The following is a 15471-nucleotide window of genomic DNA, read 5'->3' on the forward strand; positions in this document are numbered from 1 at the left end:
AAAAAAAAGTTTTAATTAATACCTTTAACACAACTCTCTTTATAAAATATACTTATTTTAAAACCCTGAGCTAAAGCCCTGTCATTCATTTCAAAAGACAAATCATTTCAGTGCTCTTCCTTGAAGTGCCTGCAGTTTCTTCCTCTGGTCTTAGAGAAGGGCATGGGACCCGTGCTTCATGTCGTCAGGATAAAAATCCAGGAGGGAGAAATCCTGTTGTAGTGGGTAGCTGTTTTCATCTAACACAAAGAGGCTCTGCACCTTCAGGACACAAGGTGCTCCACTGCCCGCCAGCAAGGCATGGAGCAGGTCTGCGGCGACCAGGTCGTAGGTGACGTCTGAGGGAGGGGCTGAGGAAGAGGAAACATGAAGGGCTCTTAGCATCCCTTCCAGGGGTGTGGACATGCTCACATTGAAGGGTTCATTGTTTTCCTTGGTTTCTCAAGTCCCAAACCCACTGTAAATGTCTCTTTCTACCCCCTCTCTTTCTAGTCACAGGTTACCCTAGAATGATGAGGCACAATTCCTGCTGATCTGGAGAGAAGGCACAAGTAATGCACTGTTCAGACTGATGGTGTTTCCTATTATGGTACAGCCCCTGGCTTCTTCAAACAATCGAGGGAAGAACTGAGATTAATCTTTTCCTAAATTAAGCCTGAAACAAAAAGGGCATGTCCATATCAGAAAAGTACTCTTATATTTATCTAGTCTATAGCTCTTATCACAGTTACATATACACATATTTATTGTTTATATAACAGGACTCTAAGTTGGTTACTTAATATCAAATCTTGATAATATATAGAAATACTAAGATTCTAGGTGGATATGTCATTGTATTCTGCATTTGTCCTATATGCTTCCTCTCATTTTTTGAGGACATCCAATCAAGTCATTTAGCAAATTGCTCAACACTAGACAGCCAAGGCATCACTGACTATGCTCAGACTCTACTGGTTCCCTAACCAACACCACCAGCCTTTCTTGGATTGAGTCTACAGACTCCTGGAGGGCCCATGACATATTCCTGGAGGTGTGAGAATTCTGTACAACTCTTAAAATTTTTGAATTTTCACTTTGATAAGCTAAAAAAAAATCAAGGTTAGTGATAATCTGAATGATCTGATGAACACTTTATAACGGTGCCCACATCTTCACTTATGGATACAATTTAATTAATGCCAAGAAGGAGGACTTTAATTGTCTCAGGAATGGGCAAAACACAGGTCTATACTGTATATGAGAACGATGCTTCTCTGAGAAATAAAGACTAACTGCCACTGTGCAAAAAATGAAAAGACAAGACTGAAAATAAACAAAGAACAATGAGAAAAGGCATGAAAACAGTGGAAAGAATGAAAATTAATAAAGAAAGTGAATAAAAAAAACAGAGAGACTTCCGATTAGGATGCAGAATACTGGGAAGAGTGTGGCTCCTACCCTAACAATTATTAGAAAAAGCTGAACAAACTACAGAATCACAATCTTCTTGGACCTATAAGTGAGCCAAGGTTGTACAGCTGCCAAGAAGACTGCAGTGTAAGGAGAGACAGGACAGGAGCACGGGTTTACCTGGGGCTGAGCTCAGAAAGAAGCCAGTCCACCAAACAAGCAAGAATGAAGAATGTGCTTAAAGTTTCAATGAACTGCTAAAAGCCAAGCGTAGACCAGCGTCAAAGACAAGGGGGCACGTGCTCTTCTTATCTTCACCAGGTACTCACAAGGCTGGATGCAGGTCAAGACATCAGAGAAAGCTTCCAGCTATGGTGAAGGCCTGGGAAAGGGGAGAAGCTGCCAGGAGGAAAAGCACAAAACACCACTCAGGACGTCTCCCTTAAGGAACAAAAGCTTTAAACTGCTGGAGGAAGACCTCAAGTCCTACTGCCCCAAGATACAGATGGTGAGGATGAAGATGGAGGAAAGGTGAAAGGAAAATCCCTCTATCCCTGGGGGAGGGGCAGAAAACCACCCTGGATCAAGACCATTAGCGGTGCCCTGCTGCTGAGAGAGGGGCAGGACCACACAAAGATACCCACCAAAGACACAAGGCAGAGCTTGGCTGACTTGGCAGGAGGGGCAGGGTCACTGAGAAAGCACCAGATCCAAGACCCAGACACACAGAGCCTGTGTAAGACTAAGGCTGGACCAGAATCAAAGAGAATCACTCCTGCCCTTCCCTCCAGGCTGGGATGCACCAAATGACAACGAATAGAGCTTGTACAACCTGGGGAGGTACAAGAACATGAAGAGAAACTCTCTCTGAGGCCCAGGTACAGAGTGAAGGGTTAAAGCTGATTGGTGAAGCAGGAATAGTAGGGAAAACTCTCTGGAGAACCACTCCGTACCATGAGCATACATAATGCTAGATAACTGGAAGCCAGTGGTGACCGGAAGGTAACCAGAACAATAAAAAACTCAAATCCAACTCATGGTCTGACAAGATTAACTACTCTGCCCACCCCCGACCCCCAGTAAAGGTCTAGGAAAACAGTCATGCCCACTTCAGGTACAAATACTGTTTACCTCAGTCTGTATTGTTCTATATGCAATGTTCAGCATTCAAGCAAAAATGAAAGCCAGAAAAAATAATCCACTATTAACAGACAGAGCAATCAATTGAACCAGATTAACTCATCTGCTTAGAGAGTCTAAGACTAATGAGAAAAGGATGGAGTTTGAGCATCTGACAAATGGGTCATCTTCACTTTGTTGTTAGCCACTGACTAGACCTATCATCAGAGCTGAAGATCCTACATATCCGCACCACCGACACTGGACAATCTTTATATGTTTATATAGTGTCGCACATTCATTTACTTAACTATTATAAAACTAAGGTCCTGGGTTGGACACCAGGTAGGTCCTTGTTGATTATCTATTTTATATATAGTAGTGTGTATAGTCTTGTGTTTCACTTCAGCTAAATTATCCTTCTGCTTATATACTGACAAAAAAACCCTCTTAATTTACAGTATAGTGTTCCTTCTGTTCCAGTATACTATCTACACTCCTGAAATGAATGGTTTCACCAAGGACAACCTCTTGATGGCGTGTTGATATCTTACCTATAACTCTGTTGAGCCAGTCAGGAGAAATGTTGAGAAGAATCTTCTCTATCAGCTTTGATCCTACATGGACGCAAACCTTATATATTCCATCAACTATGGTCATTAAAGCTGGCCTACAAAAGAGTAAACAGCACAGGACCCTCAAAAAGATTTTCAATTAAAGAAATGTTTAAATGCAATATAATTTCAAAAATCACTGGGTTTTTATGCAGGGTTAATTTTAATTCCTAAAACAACTCTAGGACGTCCTGAAACATCCCAGAAATACAAGAAGGGCTTTTTTTTTTTAAAAAGAGTTTCAAGTGATAAATTAATAAATTTTATTTATTTCATTTTAAATTTTCAGATACTAATGTAAGAAGACATTATTTTACACTGCTGTGTAAATTATTACTAGAAATAAAATAAAGATGATAATCATGTATTTCACAATCACAATTTCAAGTTATTTTTTTCCACTGGATTCTTTCTCATCAAAAACAAACTGTTTTGCATGTCAATAAACAAGGAACTAGGTAAATAGTTTTCAGTACCATAGTTTTCAGTACCAATAGTATTCAGTACCATAATATTCCATATGCAATGGAATATTATGTAACTGTTAAAATGAACGAGGAAGATTTATAAGTGCTATTAGGAGAGGAATGCCATGATACACTCTAAGGAACAAACAATATGAACAAAATGATATGGATAATATTATTCTATCTATATACTTTTAAAGACAGGGATATACCTCTTTTAAAAATAAATTATTAAAAAATAAATTGAAATCCAGATACTACTTGTGGCAATGACTGGGTCTGTGAACATCAATGGCGTCAAATAAGGAACATGGTTGTGTTCCGTAATGTAGTTGACGGCCAACCTTTTACAAACACAATGGTAGCAACCAAGTAACTTTTGGAAGAGGAAACAGAGGATTCACTGTCTTTAACAATGATGATTGGGCATTATCTTTAACTTTGCAAACTGGTCTTCCTGCTGGTACATATTGTGACGTTATTTCTGGAGATAAAATTGGTAATGATTGTACAGGAATTAAAATCTATGTTTCTGGTGATGGCAATGATAATTTTTCTATTAGTAACTCTGCTGATGATCCATTTATTGTGATTCATGCTGAATCTAAATGATAAAGCTTGAATTAAATACATATACCCAGAGCGGGGGGAAAAATAATAAACTGAGAACAGAATTTAGAAAGACTCACTAGTATAGGGGAATTTCGTGTAACAGCTAAAACATGACTACTGATTTTCCCTCTAAAAACTTACTTCCCCCTTTATCCACATGATGATTCTAGTTTCTTTCCTCTTTTACACTCTATACTCTTTCCCCAGGCTATCTCTCTTCCTCCATTCTTTATTTCAACAAATACATACTCGATATCTTGTACCATGCAGTGTGCTAAGCACTGGGTATACACTAGTGAATAAGACAGATCTGGTTCCTTCACTCAAGGAACTTAAGAGTTTAATAGGATAGAAAGACAATAAGCTTTTCAACAATGGTGGCAAGATGATTCAATGGGGATAGAATAGTCTTTTCAACCAACTGTACTGGGACAACTGAATATCCACATGTAAAAGAATGAAGTTGGACCCCTTCCTTATACCACATACAGAAGTTAACTCAAAATAGATCATGGACCTATACATAAGAGCTAAAGCTATAAAATTCTTAGAAGAAAATATAGGAGTAAACCTCCATGATCTTGGCTTAGGAATGATACTTTTCTTAGATATGATGTTTCTTTATGTTGCTTGAAAAGCACAAGCAACAAAAAGAAAAACAGATAATAAAAAGTGTTGGCAAGGACATGGAGAAACTGCAACCCTCATACATTGCTGGTGAGACTGTAAAATTGTGCAGCAGCTTTGGAAAACAGTTTGGCAGTTCCTCAAAAGGAACAAAAAGTTATCATACAACCTAGCAACTCTACTCCTGAGTATACATCCAAGAGAAATGAAAACATGTCCACACAAAAATTTGTACATGAATGTTCGGAGCAGTATTATTTATAATAGCCAAAAAGTGGGGACAATCCAAATATCCATCAGTTGATGAATGGATAAATAAAATGTGGCATATCCATATTATGTGGCAATAAAAAAAAATGAAGTACTGATACATGCTACAATATGGATGAACCTTGAAACATGTTAAGAAAAAGTTAAGTCACAAAGGACTGCACACTGTATGATTATTTATATGAAATGTCCAAAATAAGCGTACCTATAGAGCCAGAAATTCGACTAGTGGGTGCTATGAGTTGGTGGGAGAGGAGAATAAGTGACTGCTATGGGTATGGGGCTTTGGGGGAGGGGGAGATGAAAATGACCTAAAATTGATTGTGGTAACAGTTGCACAAGCCTGTGAATATATTAAAGCCATGGAATCATACATTTTAGATGGCTTAATTTGATGGGATGTGAATTATATCTCAGTAATGATGTTTTTTAGAAGACAGTATGCAAGTAAACGACTCCAGGTACACACACAGGGCACTCTAACAGAGAACAAAGGAGGTGACTAAGAAGGCCTCTCTGATGAAGGGCCACTGAACTAATAAGACACGACGGAGCCAGCCTCGTGGAGTCAGGCAGAGAAAAGAGCATGTGAGAAAGCCCTAAGGAGGAAAAAGTCAGAGTGTCTAAAGAACTGAAAGAAGGCCGGTACAGCTGCAGCCCTTTGAGCAAGGCAAGGAGTACAGCAGATGAGACCACAGAGGCAAGTGTGATGGGAAACTCTGGAAAGGTTTTAAAGGAAGGGAGTGGTCACTCTGTCAGCTGTGGAGAATGGACTTGGGGGAGGCGAAGGGAGGGGACCATGCATCTGAATCCAATTTTCTTTTCCAGACAAGCAACTTTCAAAGTAAGAGCAAAGTTCATTTACTTATTTATAACAAACATAAATATATGTAAAGGGATATAAGGCTTATGGACTAAGCTTCTGTAAATTTTCTTAAAGTATTCCATGATAACATGCTGAATATATTTGCATACGGCTTTTAGATATTGCAGTATTTAGAAATAGAAAAGAGAATAAAACACTGAGTGCTAGTCTGCTATCCTTAATTTCTAATATGAAGTTGGGGAAACTGAGATACAGAAAGGTTAAACACCTTACTAGCTTCCACAACTCAGAGGTTAGGTCATATAATTACTTTTAACCTTTAAATTCCAATAATATGTTAAGGTGAGGAAATGAGTTTCTTATGAGCCATTTAGAACTTGGTTAAAAATGTAAACCAAGTAAAAGTTTTCTTCAGTATAGCTGCTTAAAGACAATAAAATCTCCCAATTACTGCTTTTTAAAAATTCCTGTTATGATTACTGGGCAATTTCTGCTTTCATAAATAGCTATTTATCACTCAGGAGGAAAAATTTATTCTCTTGGATTAGCTCTAGTTAGTTCTCATTAGAAAGAGTTGATATACGTAATTTTTTGGTCACTTCCAGTCCTATAATATTAAACATTTTCCATCCCGCTGGCTTGCTTAGTTGCCTTACCTATAGTATTTTTTCTTCATGGTAAATGGCAAGCAGCTAAAACATTGTTTGTAGATCTTGTTCTCATCTGTTTCTAGTTCCAATCCACATTTTGCACAGCCCGTATATATAATATTGGGAAGAGAAGAAAAAATAATCTTCAGAGAACTGTGAGCATTTAGAGCTATCTTCAGAGATGCTGTAACGGGAAACACTAGCTCTAAAATCTGGGCTTTGATTAGAATCACTCCTGTAAAAGACAAACAGAAAGAAATATCACAAATTAGGAGGCCAAAACCATAACTTTAATTTACAAACATGGTTAACTATACAGTTGATTCACAGTTACTTATAGTAAAGGATACACCGAGGTCTTGTTCTTTGTCTTCTCTACTCTTTTCCTAGACATTCTCACTCACGGAGGACTTCCGTATTTACTATAGAGTGTAAGGGGTGATCTGCCTGCAACTTAAAGATTTATTTGGCTAATTTGGCTGAAAAGGTGGATGTTTTCTTCCTCCCTGTCCTCTGGAATCATGAAAAATCAGTTTAATCTTTTTTAGGAGAAATCCCTGTAAACACTTGAAACTAACTAACATGCCATCTCTTTTTCCTTTTTAATTAATCATCATCAAAAGTCAAATAGGAGGTCAGTAATTCTTGTATTCTCTACTTTGCCCAAAAATAATACACCACTAGCTTACCATCTTTTTAAACTTTTTTTTCAATTTCCCACCCATCATCATCCACACACTGGGTGTTGGTTACATAGCCATGTGAGCCCTGAGGGTCCTCATGTACTAAATGTTTTCTGTGTGACTCACCAGGCACCTCAAGCATGTTCATTCACTACTCACTGGCTCATGCACTCACTCATTCAACAAATACTGAGTATCTCTTATCTGCCAGACATTCTTTTTTTCTAATTTATCTTTGCCTTATTGTATACTAGTGAGATTGATGAGTTTATCTGAGCAACCTTCTCTTTTCCTCTCCATGTTCAGTTTAAAGCCTTTTTTAAGGCTTTGAATTTGCTCCTCTTCATCCTTTTAGCACACTCCGGGTCAAGAACTCATCATTCAGTGTCCTGTTCCCTTTCCTGGTAATCTCTGCAGGGGTCTCATTAATGGCGACTTTCCTATTCCTAAACCCTTCAGTTTGCTTCAGTCTTTTAGTGCCTGAAGGTTGTTTCATCATCTCTTCCAATCATGTCATATATCTCTACACAAATTACAAGGGTGTGTAGCGGTCAGCATACCTAATAAACTATAGCAGACTCTTCATCACGCCTTTCCATAGACATGATGAATCACTAAGAAATTATTTAATGAAATAACTCAGTAATTTTATTTTTATTAAAGCATAGCTCACCCATGTTTTTTGTTTTTTTAATATTTATTTATTTATTTATGTGGCTGCGTTGGGTCTTAGTTGCGGCACGTGGGATCTTCGTTGTGGCATGCAGGGTCTTTCGTTGCGGTGCATGGGCTCTTCGTTGCAGCACGTGGGCTTCTCTCTAGTTGTGGCGCACAGGATCCAGAGTATGCAGGCTCAGTACTTGCGGCGCATGGGCTTAGTTGCCCCATGGCATGTGGGATCTTAGTTCCCTGACCAGGGATCGAACCCTCGTCCTCTGCATTGGAAGGTGGATTCTTAATCACTGGACCACCAGGGAAGTCCCAATAATTTTAGAAGAATGTTAATATAATTGCTAACATTTTGTAAATTTACACAACTCTTGAATTAAAAGTTCATGATGAATGTGGATACCGCTTTCAAGGGGTTCACGGCCTGCTGGGCACTGATATTCTGCTGATGGCAGGATACTTCCTTCCTTCCTCCCCTCCTCCCTTCCCTCCTTCCTCCCCTCCTCCCTTCCTTCCTTTTTTTTTTATTTTTGGCTGCACCACACAGCTTGAGGGATCTTAGTTCCCGACCAGGAATTGAACCCAGGCCACTGCAGTGAAAGCGTGGTCCTAACCACTGGACTGCCAGAGAATTCCCAGAATCTTCATTTCTTTACAAGGAGGCAGGCACAGCCTCAACCCCTCTGGCTTTTACTAAGGAAGCAGACACTCTTGGGAAATTCCCCCTGTTAATCTCCCTTTCTTCTGCCTTTTATTTAACTATGAAATAGCTTAGAAAAACATTGCTTGTATTTCCACATGCTCTCCCCATGTCTGTCTTAAAAACACATAAACAGTGATAAAAACTATGAATTCCACCCTCATAGCTAAACATCAAGAGACTGAAAATAGCTAAAAGGGCCTCTGTGAACACAGGATACTGCTACCAAACACAAGTTCGGGTGCCCAGTGCATACTGAGGCTAAAAAACCTGAAATGTTAGAGTTTGGAGCAGAGAAAGGTTTACTGCAGGGCCAAGCAAGGAGAATGAGCAGCTCACGCTCAAAAAATCCAAACTCCCTGATGGTTTTCAGGGAGAAGTGTTTTTGTTTTTGTTTTATTGAAATATAGTTGATTTAAAGTGTGCCAATCTCTGCTCTACAGCCTCTACAGGCTTCCCTGGTGGCACAGTGGTTAAGAATCCGCCTGCCAATGCAGGGGACATGGGTTCGAGCCCTGTTCCGGGAAGATCCCACATGCCATGGAGCAACTAAGCCCGTGCGCCACAACTACTGAGCCTGTGCTCTAGAGCCCAGGAGCCACAACTACCAAAGCCCACACGCCTAGAGCCCATGCTCCACAACAAGAAGCCACGATGATGAGAAGCCCGCGCACTGCAACGAAAAGTAGCCCCTGCTCGCTGCAACTAGAGAAAGCCCGCGCACAGCAACGCAGACCCAGTGCAGCCAAAAATAAATAAATAAAATAAATTTATAAAAATAAAAAAAAAATGTGTACCTGGAGTCGTTTACTTGCATACTGTCTTTTCCATATGGTTTATCACAGGATATTAAATATAGTTACCTATGCTATGCGTTAGGAACTTGTTTAGGGAGAAGTTTTGCTGCGCAAATTTCGGGATGAGGGCTGCAGGATGTGACTTTCTTCTGATTGGTTAACGGTGAGGTAACAGGGCGGTGTTCCAGGATTGTCAATCATCAGACTTCTGATTTCAACCAGTCTGGGGTCTCAGCATGTAGTTAACCATCTTCCACCAGTGTGGGGGCCTTAGTTCCTGCAGAAGAACTCAAAAATTCTGTTATGTATATTACTTGAGCAGGAACCAGGATCCTGCTTTAATAGTTGCACTATGATTTCTTGACTGCTCCTTCTTTGTTTCTGCATTCCCTTACTTCCCTGGTTAGTCACTGTTGGAATCTACTCTTTGGTATTCAGGAAAGTCTAGGAGGCTGAAGCCTTTATCCTACAAATAAGAAACTGGGGACACAGAAAGATTTTTGTACCTGGGAAGGCCCCGCAGGGTCCTGCTCAGTTTCACAACCAGGGACTGACTATAACAGCACGAAGTTTTTGCATGGTTTCCCACTGGGGAGTACATCTCCAGGGTTTGCAAGAATAGTCCCAATTCTCAGCCTCATCCCCCAAATTGGTGAGTTTATATACTTAGTACCATTAATCATCAAAACTGTGGCCACCTAATTTGTTGTTGTCCGTAATATTGTTTATTTTTATTTTAAAATCTAATTCTAGGTCTCCAATCCCAGCAAGTAGCTGTTTTATGTAAAAGGTAGATAACAGAGTAGACTTCTCTGTGACACCAAATTAAATGTAGCCCCTCTGCTGCCTATGGCATTCTTCTTGCAGTGACCAGCTCCACAAGCCTGTGGGGCTTTGGGGGTGGGGGGCGGGGACAGGAAGGACATATAAATATGAAACTGGGTTAGAAATTTACATGGCACTACAACACTACCCAAGATTTCACCAACTAGTATAAATCTAGAGTTTCTATAGCCACTTATTTCCATTTTTGAAAGTTGTATCAAAATTTTGTTTGATATAAAAATTTGTAAATTTTCTATCATCTGTGTTTATTTTCCAGAAGTATTATTAATTTAACTTAACTGTTAGTATTGAAACAGAGCAGGACCCTGTGGGGCTCTCCCAGGTACAAATCCTTTCTGTGTCCTCATTTCTTGTTTGTAGGAAATAGGCTTCATTCAGCCTCCTTGATCTTCCCTGAGTTCCAAAGAGCAGATTCAAACAGTTGCTAATCAACGAAGGGAGGAGATGCAGAAACAAGGGAGGAGAAGTCAAGAAACAATAGTACAGCAGTGGGGCAGGGTCCTGGTTCCTTCTCATGGAATATACATAACAGTATCTTTGAGCTCTTCTGCAGGAACTAAGGCCCCAACCCAAGTGGAGGATGGTAACTTCAGGCTGAGCACACAGATTCCAAAAGCACCACCCTGCATCTCTCACCCCAAATACTGCCCATAAGACTTCTCCCTGAAAACCACCAGGGAGTTGGGATTTTTTGAACATGAGCTGCCCATTCTCCTTGCTTGGCCCTGCAATAAACCTTTCTCTGCTCCAAACTCTGACATTTTGGTTTGTTTGGCCTCACTGTGCATCCGGCACATGAACTTGCGTTTGATCACCGTATCAATAAATGTTTCCATGTAGAAGTGGGTATATGGAGTTCTTCTCTGAGAATAAATCTCTGTATTCAATTAAAAGGTGGATATTTTGAGAGGTGTTGTTGTTTTTGTTTTCTACTTGCATTCTCCTTAGCTTAGTTTTATAATGTAATAATGCTAACCTATAATCACATCTTCGAAAATATTCAAACACACATACCTGAATTAACACAACTTGTAAAATTTTAACCTGGCATTTGGCCAAGGTAGAGTAAGCGACTGGATCTATGCTCCTACCTTGTGATATAATAAAAAGTAAATATTCAGTCTTTGTCCTTAGTTCCTAGCACACAGCTCCAAAAACTCTTGGAAATCTCCCAGAGTGATAAGAGTATCTTTCTTTGCTAATGAGATGACTGGTGACTGGGGCCCATAGGTAGCTTCAGGATGGGGGCTGGTCACCAAAAGAACCAAGGCAGATTAGATGGTTAGAACTTTCAGCCCTACCCACTGACCTCTGCAGAGGGGAAAGGGGCTGGAGATTGAGCTAATCACCAATGGGCAATGATTTCATCAATAACGCCTACACAATGAGACCTTGATTAAAAACCTTAAACAGGGTTCAAGGAGCCTCTGGATTGATGAACACACTGAGATGCTGGGAGGTTGGTGCACCTGGAGAGGGCATGGACGCTCCACGCCCCTTCCCCCATACCTTGCCCTATGTATCTCTTCCATTTGGCTGTTCCTGAGTTGTATCCTTTATAATAAACTGGTATGTAAATAAAGAGAGTTCCTGAGTTCTGTGAGCAGTTCTAGCAAATTACTGAGCCTGAAAGTGGGGAGGGCTGTGGGAACTCCCAACTTTGTAGCCAAGTCAGACAGAAGGGTACCCGGGGTACCTAATATTTGAGACTGGCATCTGAGGTGAGGAGAGTCCTGTGGGACTGAGCTCTTAAACCTGTGGAGTCTGATACTAACTCCAAGCAGGTAGCATCAATATTGAACTGTAGGACACCGAGTTGGTGTTCAGAGTTACAGAAATGGCTATTGGTGTGAAAAAAACAAAAACAAAAAAACAAACAAAAAAAACCCATACATTTGATGTCAGAAGTGTTGTGTATAAAAATAGTTCAGACACTTGAAACAACTAAAAACCAAACAAAATGTATGACACAACAATTCTCAAGACATCAGATATCAGACAACAAAGGACAGTGATCCCTAACAGATGAGAAGCAAAAGATGTAAGCCTGGTGACTGCCCCAGCTTACAAAGAGAGTTTCCTGGCTGTGGTGAAGGAAAGGGTACCCAGGCAGAGACTGGTGGTTTCCCTGAGTTGAGAGGAGACAGAGCTTTGAGTCTGGAAGGCTAGTATGGCTAGAGTTCTCAGGGCAGAGCACTAGATAGATGAGAGCTGCAAAGAGAGAGAACTCTGGAGAAGTGCAGAGGGAGAACTCTGGAGAAATGCAGAGGGTCCACCCCTTGGAGAATTCAACTGAGTATTGACCAATATATGTGACCAGAGGCCAAGGAAAGAACCATGGAAAAGGATTACTGGGAACAATCACTGAAGCTTGCACAGAGCTGGGAGTAGTGTATCTTCCCACCAGCTAGAGTGGAAAATCTTGTAATCCATAGTGCACTGCATAGAGAACTTAGAAGCTGTACTTGGAGGAAAATTTATGGCACTAAACTCCTACATTGGAAAAAAAAAGTCTCATATCAACGACCTCAATTTCCACCTTAAGAAAGGTAAAAAAGTGAAACCCAAGAAAGCAGAAGAAAGGAAAAATAAAGATCAGACAAGAAATCAATGGAATAGAAAATAGAAAAACAGAGAAAATTAATGAATATAAAAGGTAGTTATTTGAGAAGATTAATTGGTAAAACTCTAGCGAAAATGATCAGTAAAAAAAAAGAGAGAGGACACAAATTAGCAATATCAGGTAATACTGTTATGAGTCCAAGCTTGCTCTGTTCACCACCAGACAGGCCAATGAATCGGAGACCAGGAGTTGAGGCAAGGAATACGACTTTATTTGGAAAGCCGGCAGACCGAGAAGATGGCAGAATAGTGTCTCTGAAAAACCACCTTTTCTGGGTCTGGATGCCAGTTTCTTTTATACAATCAGAGAGGGAGAGGCGGTGAGGAAGTAAAGTAAAAGGGCCATCAGTCTTGCAAAACATCTCCTGGAATGACCAAGCCTTGGTGAGGGGATGTATTAGTTTCTTCTTTCTTGCAGCCATTCACAGGTGGGCAGGGTTCCCTGAGGCAGGCCATTATGTATGATTATAATAACAAAAGCAACGAAAAGCAAAGGTTAAAGTCAAACAGGTCCAACGTTGAGTCCGATTTACCTCTTCCCTGTTACAAATATTACTATAGATTCTACATATATCAAAAAGGATGATAAGAGAATATCATAACTTTATGCCAATAAATTGTTGTTGCTGTTGTTGTGCCAACAACCTAGATGAAATGAACAGATTTCTTGAAAGATACAAACTACCAAAGCTCACTCAAGAAGAAACAGATAACCAAAATAGCCCTATATCTATTAAGTAAATTTAATTTGTAGTTAAACCTTCCAATAAAGAAAACTTCAGGCCCAGATGGCTTCCCTGAGTTCTACCAAACACGTACAGAAGAAATCAATCTAATTCTAAACAAACTCTTTCAGAAAACTGAAGAGGAAAAACTACATACCAACTCATTCTAAGGGCATTGCTCTAACACCAAAACCAGAAAAAGCTATGTAACAGGGAAGAACTAAATGGGACTCCATGTTGGATCTGTTTCTTTGACTTTAACCTTTGCTTTCCGTTGCTTTTGTTATTATAATCATATATAATGGCCTGCCTCAGGGAACCCTGCCCACCTGTGAATGGCTGCAAGAAAGAAGAAATTAACACATCCCCTCACTGAGGCTGGCCATTCCAGGAGATGTTTTGCCAGACTGATGGACCTTTTTACTTTACTTCCTCGCCACCTCTCCCTCTCTATTTTGCCTTTTTACTTTACTTCCCTCTCTGACTCTATAAAAGAAACTGGCATCCAGACCCCATAAGATGGTCTTTTGGGGACCCTAGTCCACCATCTTCTTGGTCTGCTGGCTTTCCAAATAAAGTCATATTCCTTGCCGCAACACCTCATCTCCCAATTTACTGGCCTGTCACGCGGTGAGCAAAGGGAGCTTGGACTCGGTAACAGTTACTACAAGAAAAGAAAACTGCAGACAACACAGACATAAAAATTCTTATTAACAGATGTTAGTGAGAATTCCCTGGCGGTCCAGCGGTTAGGTCTCCGTGCTTCCACTGCCAAGGGCCCAGGTTCTATACCTGGTCAGGGAACTAAGATCTCACAAGCCGTGCATGGCGTGGCCAAAAAACCAAAAAACCCAGAAATGCAAAGTTGGTTTAATATGCAAAAATCAATCAATGTAATTAATTATATTAAAAGACTGGAAAAAAACTATGATCATCTCAATCGATGGCGAAAAAATCATTTGAAAAATTCTAACATCCATTTCTGATTTAAAAAAATTTTTTTTTCAGGACTTCCCTGGTGGCACAGTGGTTAAGAATCCTCCTGCCAATGCAGGGGACACGAGTTCAAGCCCTGGTCCGAGAAGATCCCACATGCCGCGTACACCACAACTACTGAGCCCACGTGCCACAACTACTGAAGCCCGCGTGCCTAGAGTCCGTGCTCTGCAACAAGAGAAGCCACCGCAATGAGAAGCCCGTGCACTGCAACGAAGAGTAGCCCCTGCTCGCCACAACTAGAGAAAGCCTGCACACAGCAACAAAGACCCAACACAGCCAAAAATAAATAAATTTTAAAAAAAAATTTAAAAACAATTTTTTTTCAGAAAACTAGGAATAAAAGGGAACTTCATCAACCTGATAAAGGCATCTATGAAAAACATACAGCCAATATCATACTTAATAATGAAAGAATAAATGCTTTCTCCCTAAGATCAGAAACAAGGTAAAAATGCTTGCTCTTACAACTTTTTTTCAATATTGTATTAGAGGAGCTATCAAGTGTAACGAGGAAAGAAAAATAAATAAAAGGCATCCAGACTGGAAAGAAAGAAGTAAAACTGTCTTAACACAAGTAAAATGACCATCTATGTAGAAAATCCAAATCCACCATAGAGTTGCTATTGAGTTTAGTGGGTGTAGCAAAGTTACAAAATACAAGGTCAATATACGAAAATCAACTGTATTTCTACATATTACCAATAAACAATTAAAACTGAAATTCTTAAAAATACCATTTATAATAGCATAAAAATAGAAACTAGGGGTATGTCTGACAAACAATGTGAAAGTCCTATACTCTGAAAACTATAAAACACAGCTAAGGAATTAAAGAAGATCTAAACAAATGGAG

General features: G+C 40.0%; 1 protein-coding gene across 6 annotated transcripts in view; it reads right to left on the bottom strand.

Annotated features, from left to right (window-relative positions):
- Positions 1-15471, bottom strand: part of SHLD2 (shieldin complex subunit 2) — a 96179-nt gene continuing 80708 nt past the window's right edge. For all 6 annotated transcript variants that reach the window (XM_036829221.1, XM_036829222.1, XM_036829223.1 and 3 more), the window contains 3 exons: positions 6584-6812; positions 3066-3181; positions 1-350 (listed from right to left, as the gene is read on the bottom strand). In XM_036829221.1, the coding sequence (XP_036685116.1) occupies positions 151-350; positions 3066-3181; positions 6584-6812 (545 nt within the window). In that variant the 3' untranslated portion in view covers positions 1-150. The remainder of the gene's footprint in view (positions 351-3065; positions 3182-6583; positions 6813-15471) is intronic.

Source organism: Balaenoptera musculus, chromosome 16 (genome assembly GCF_009873245.2).
Source record: "Balaenoptera musculus isolate JJ_BM4_2016_0621 chromosome 16, mBalMus1.pri.v3, whole genome shotgun sequence".
NCBI classification, from domain to species: domain Eukaryota; kingdom Metazoa; phylum Chordata; class Mammalia; order Artiodactyla; family Balaenopteridae; genus Balaenoptera; species Balaenoptera musculus.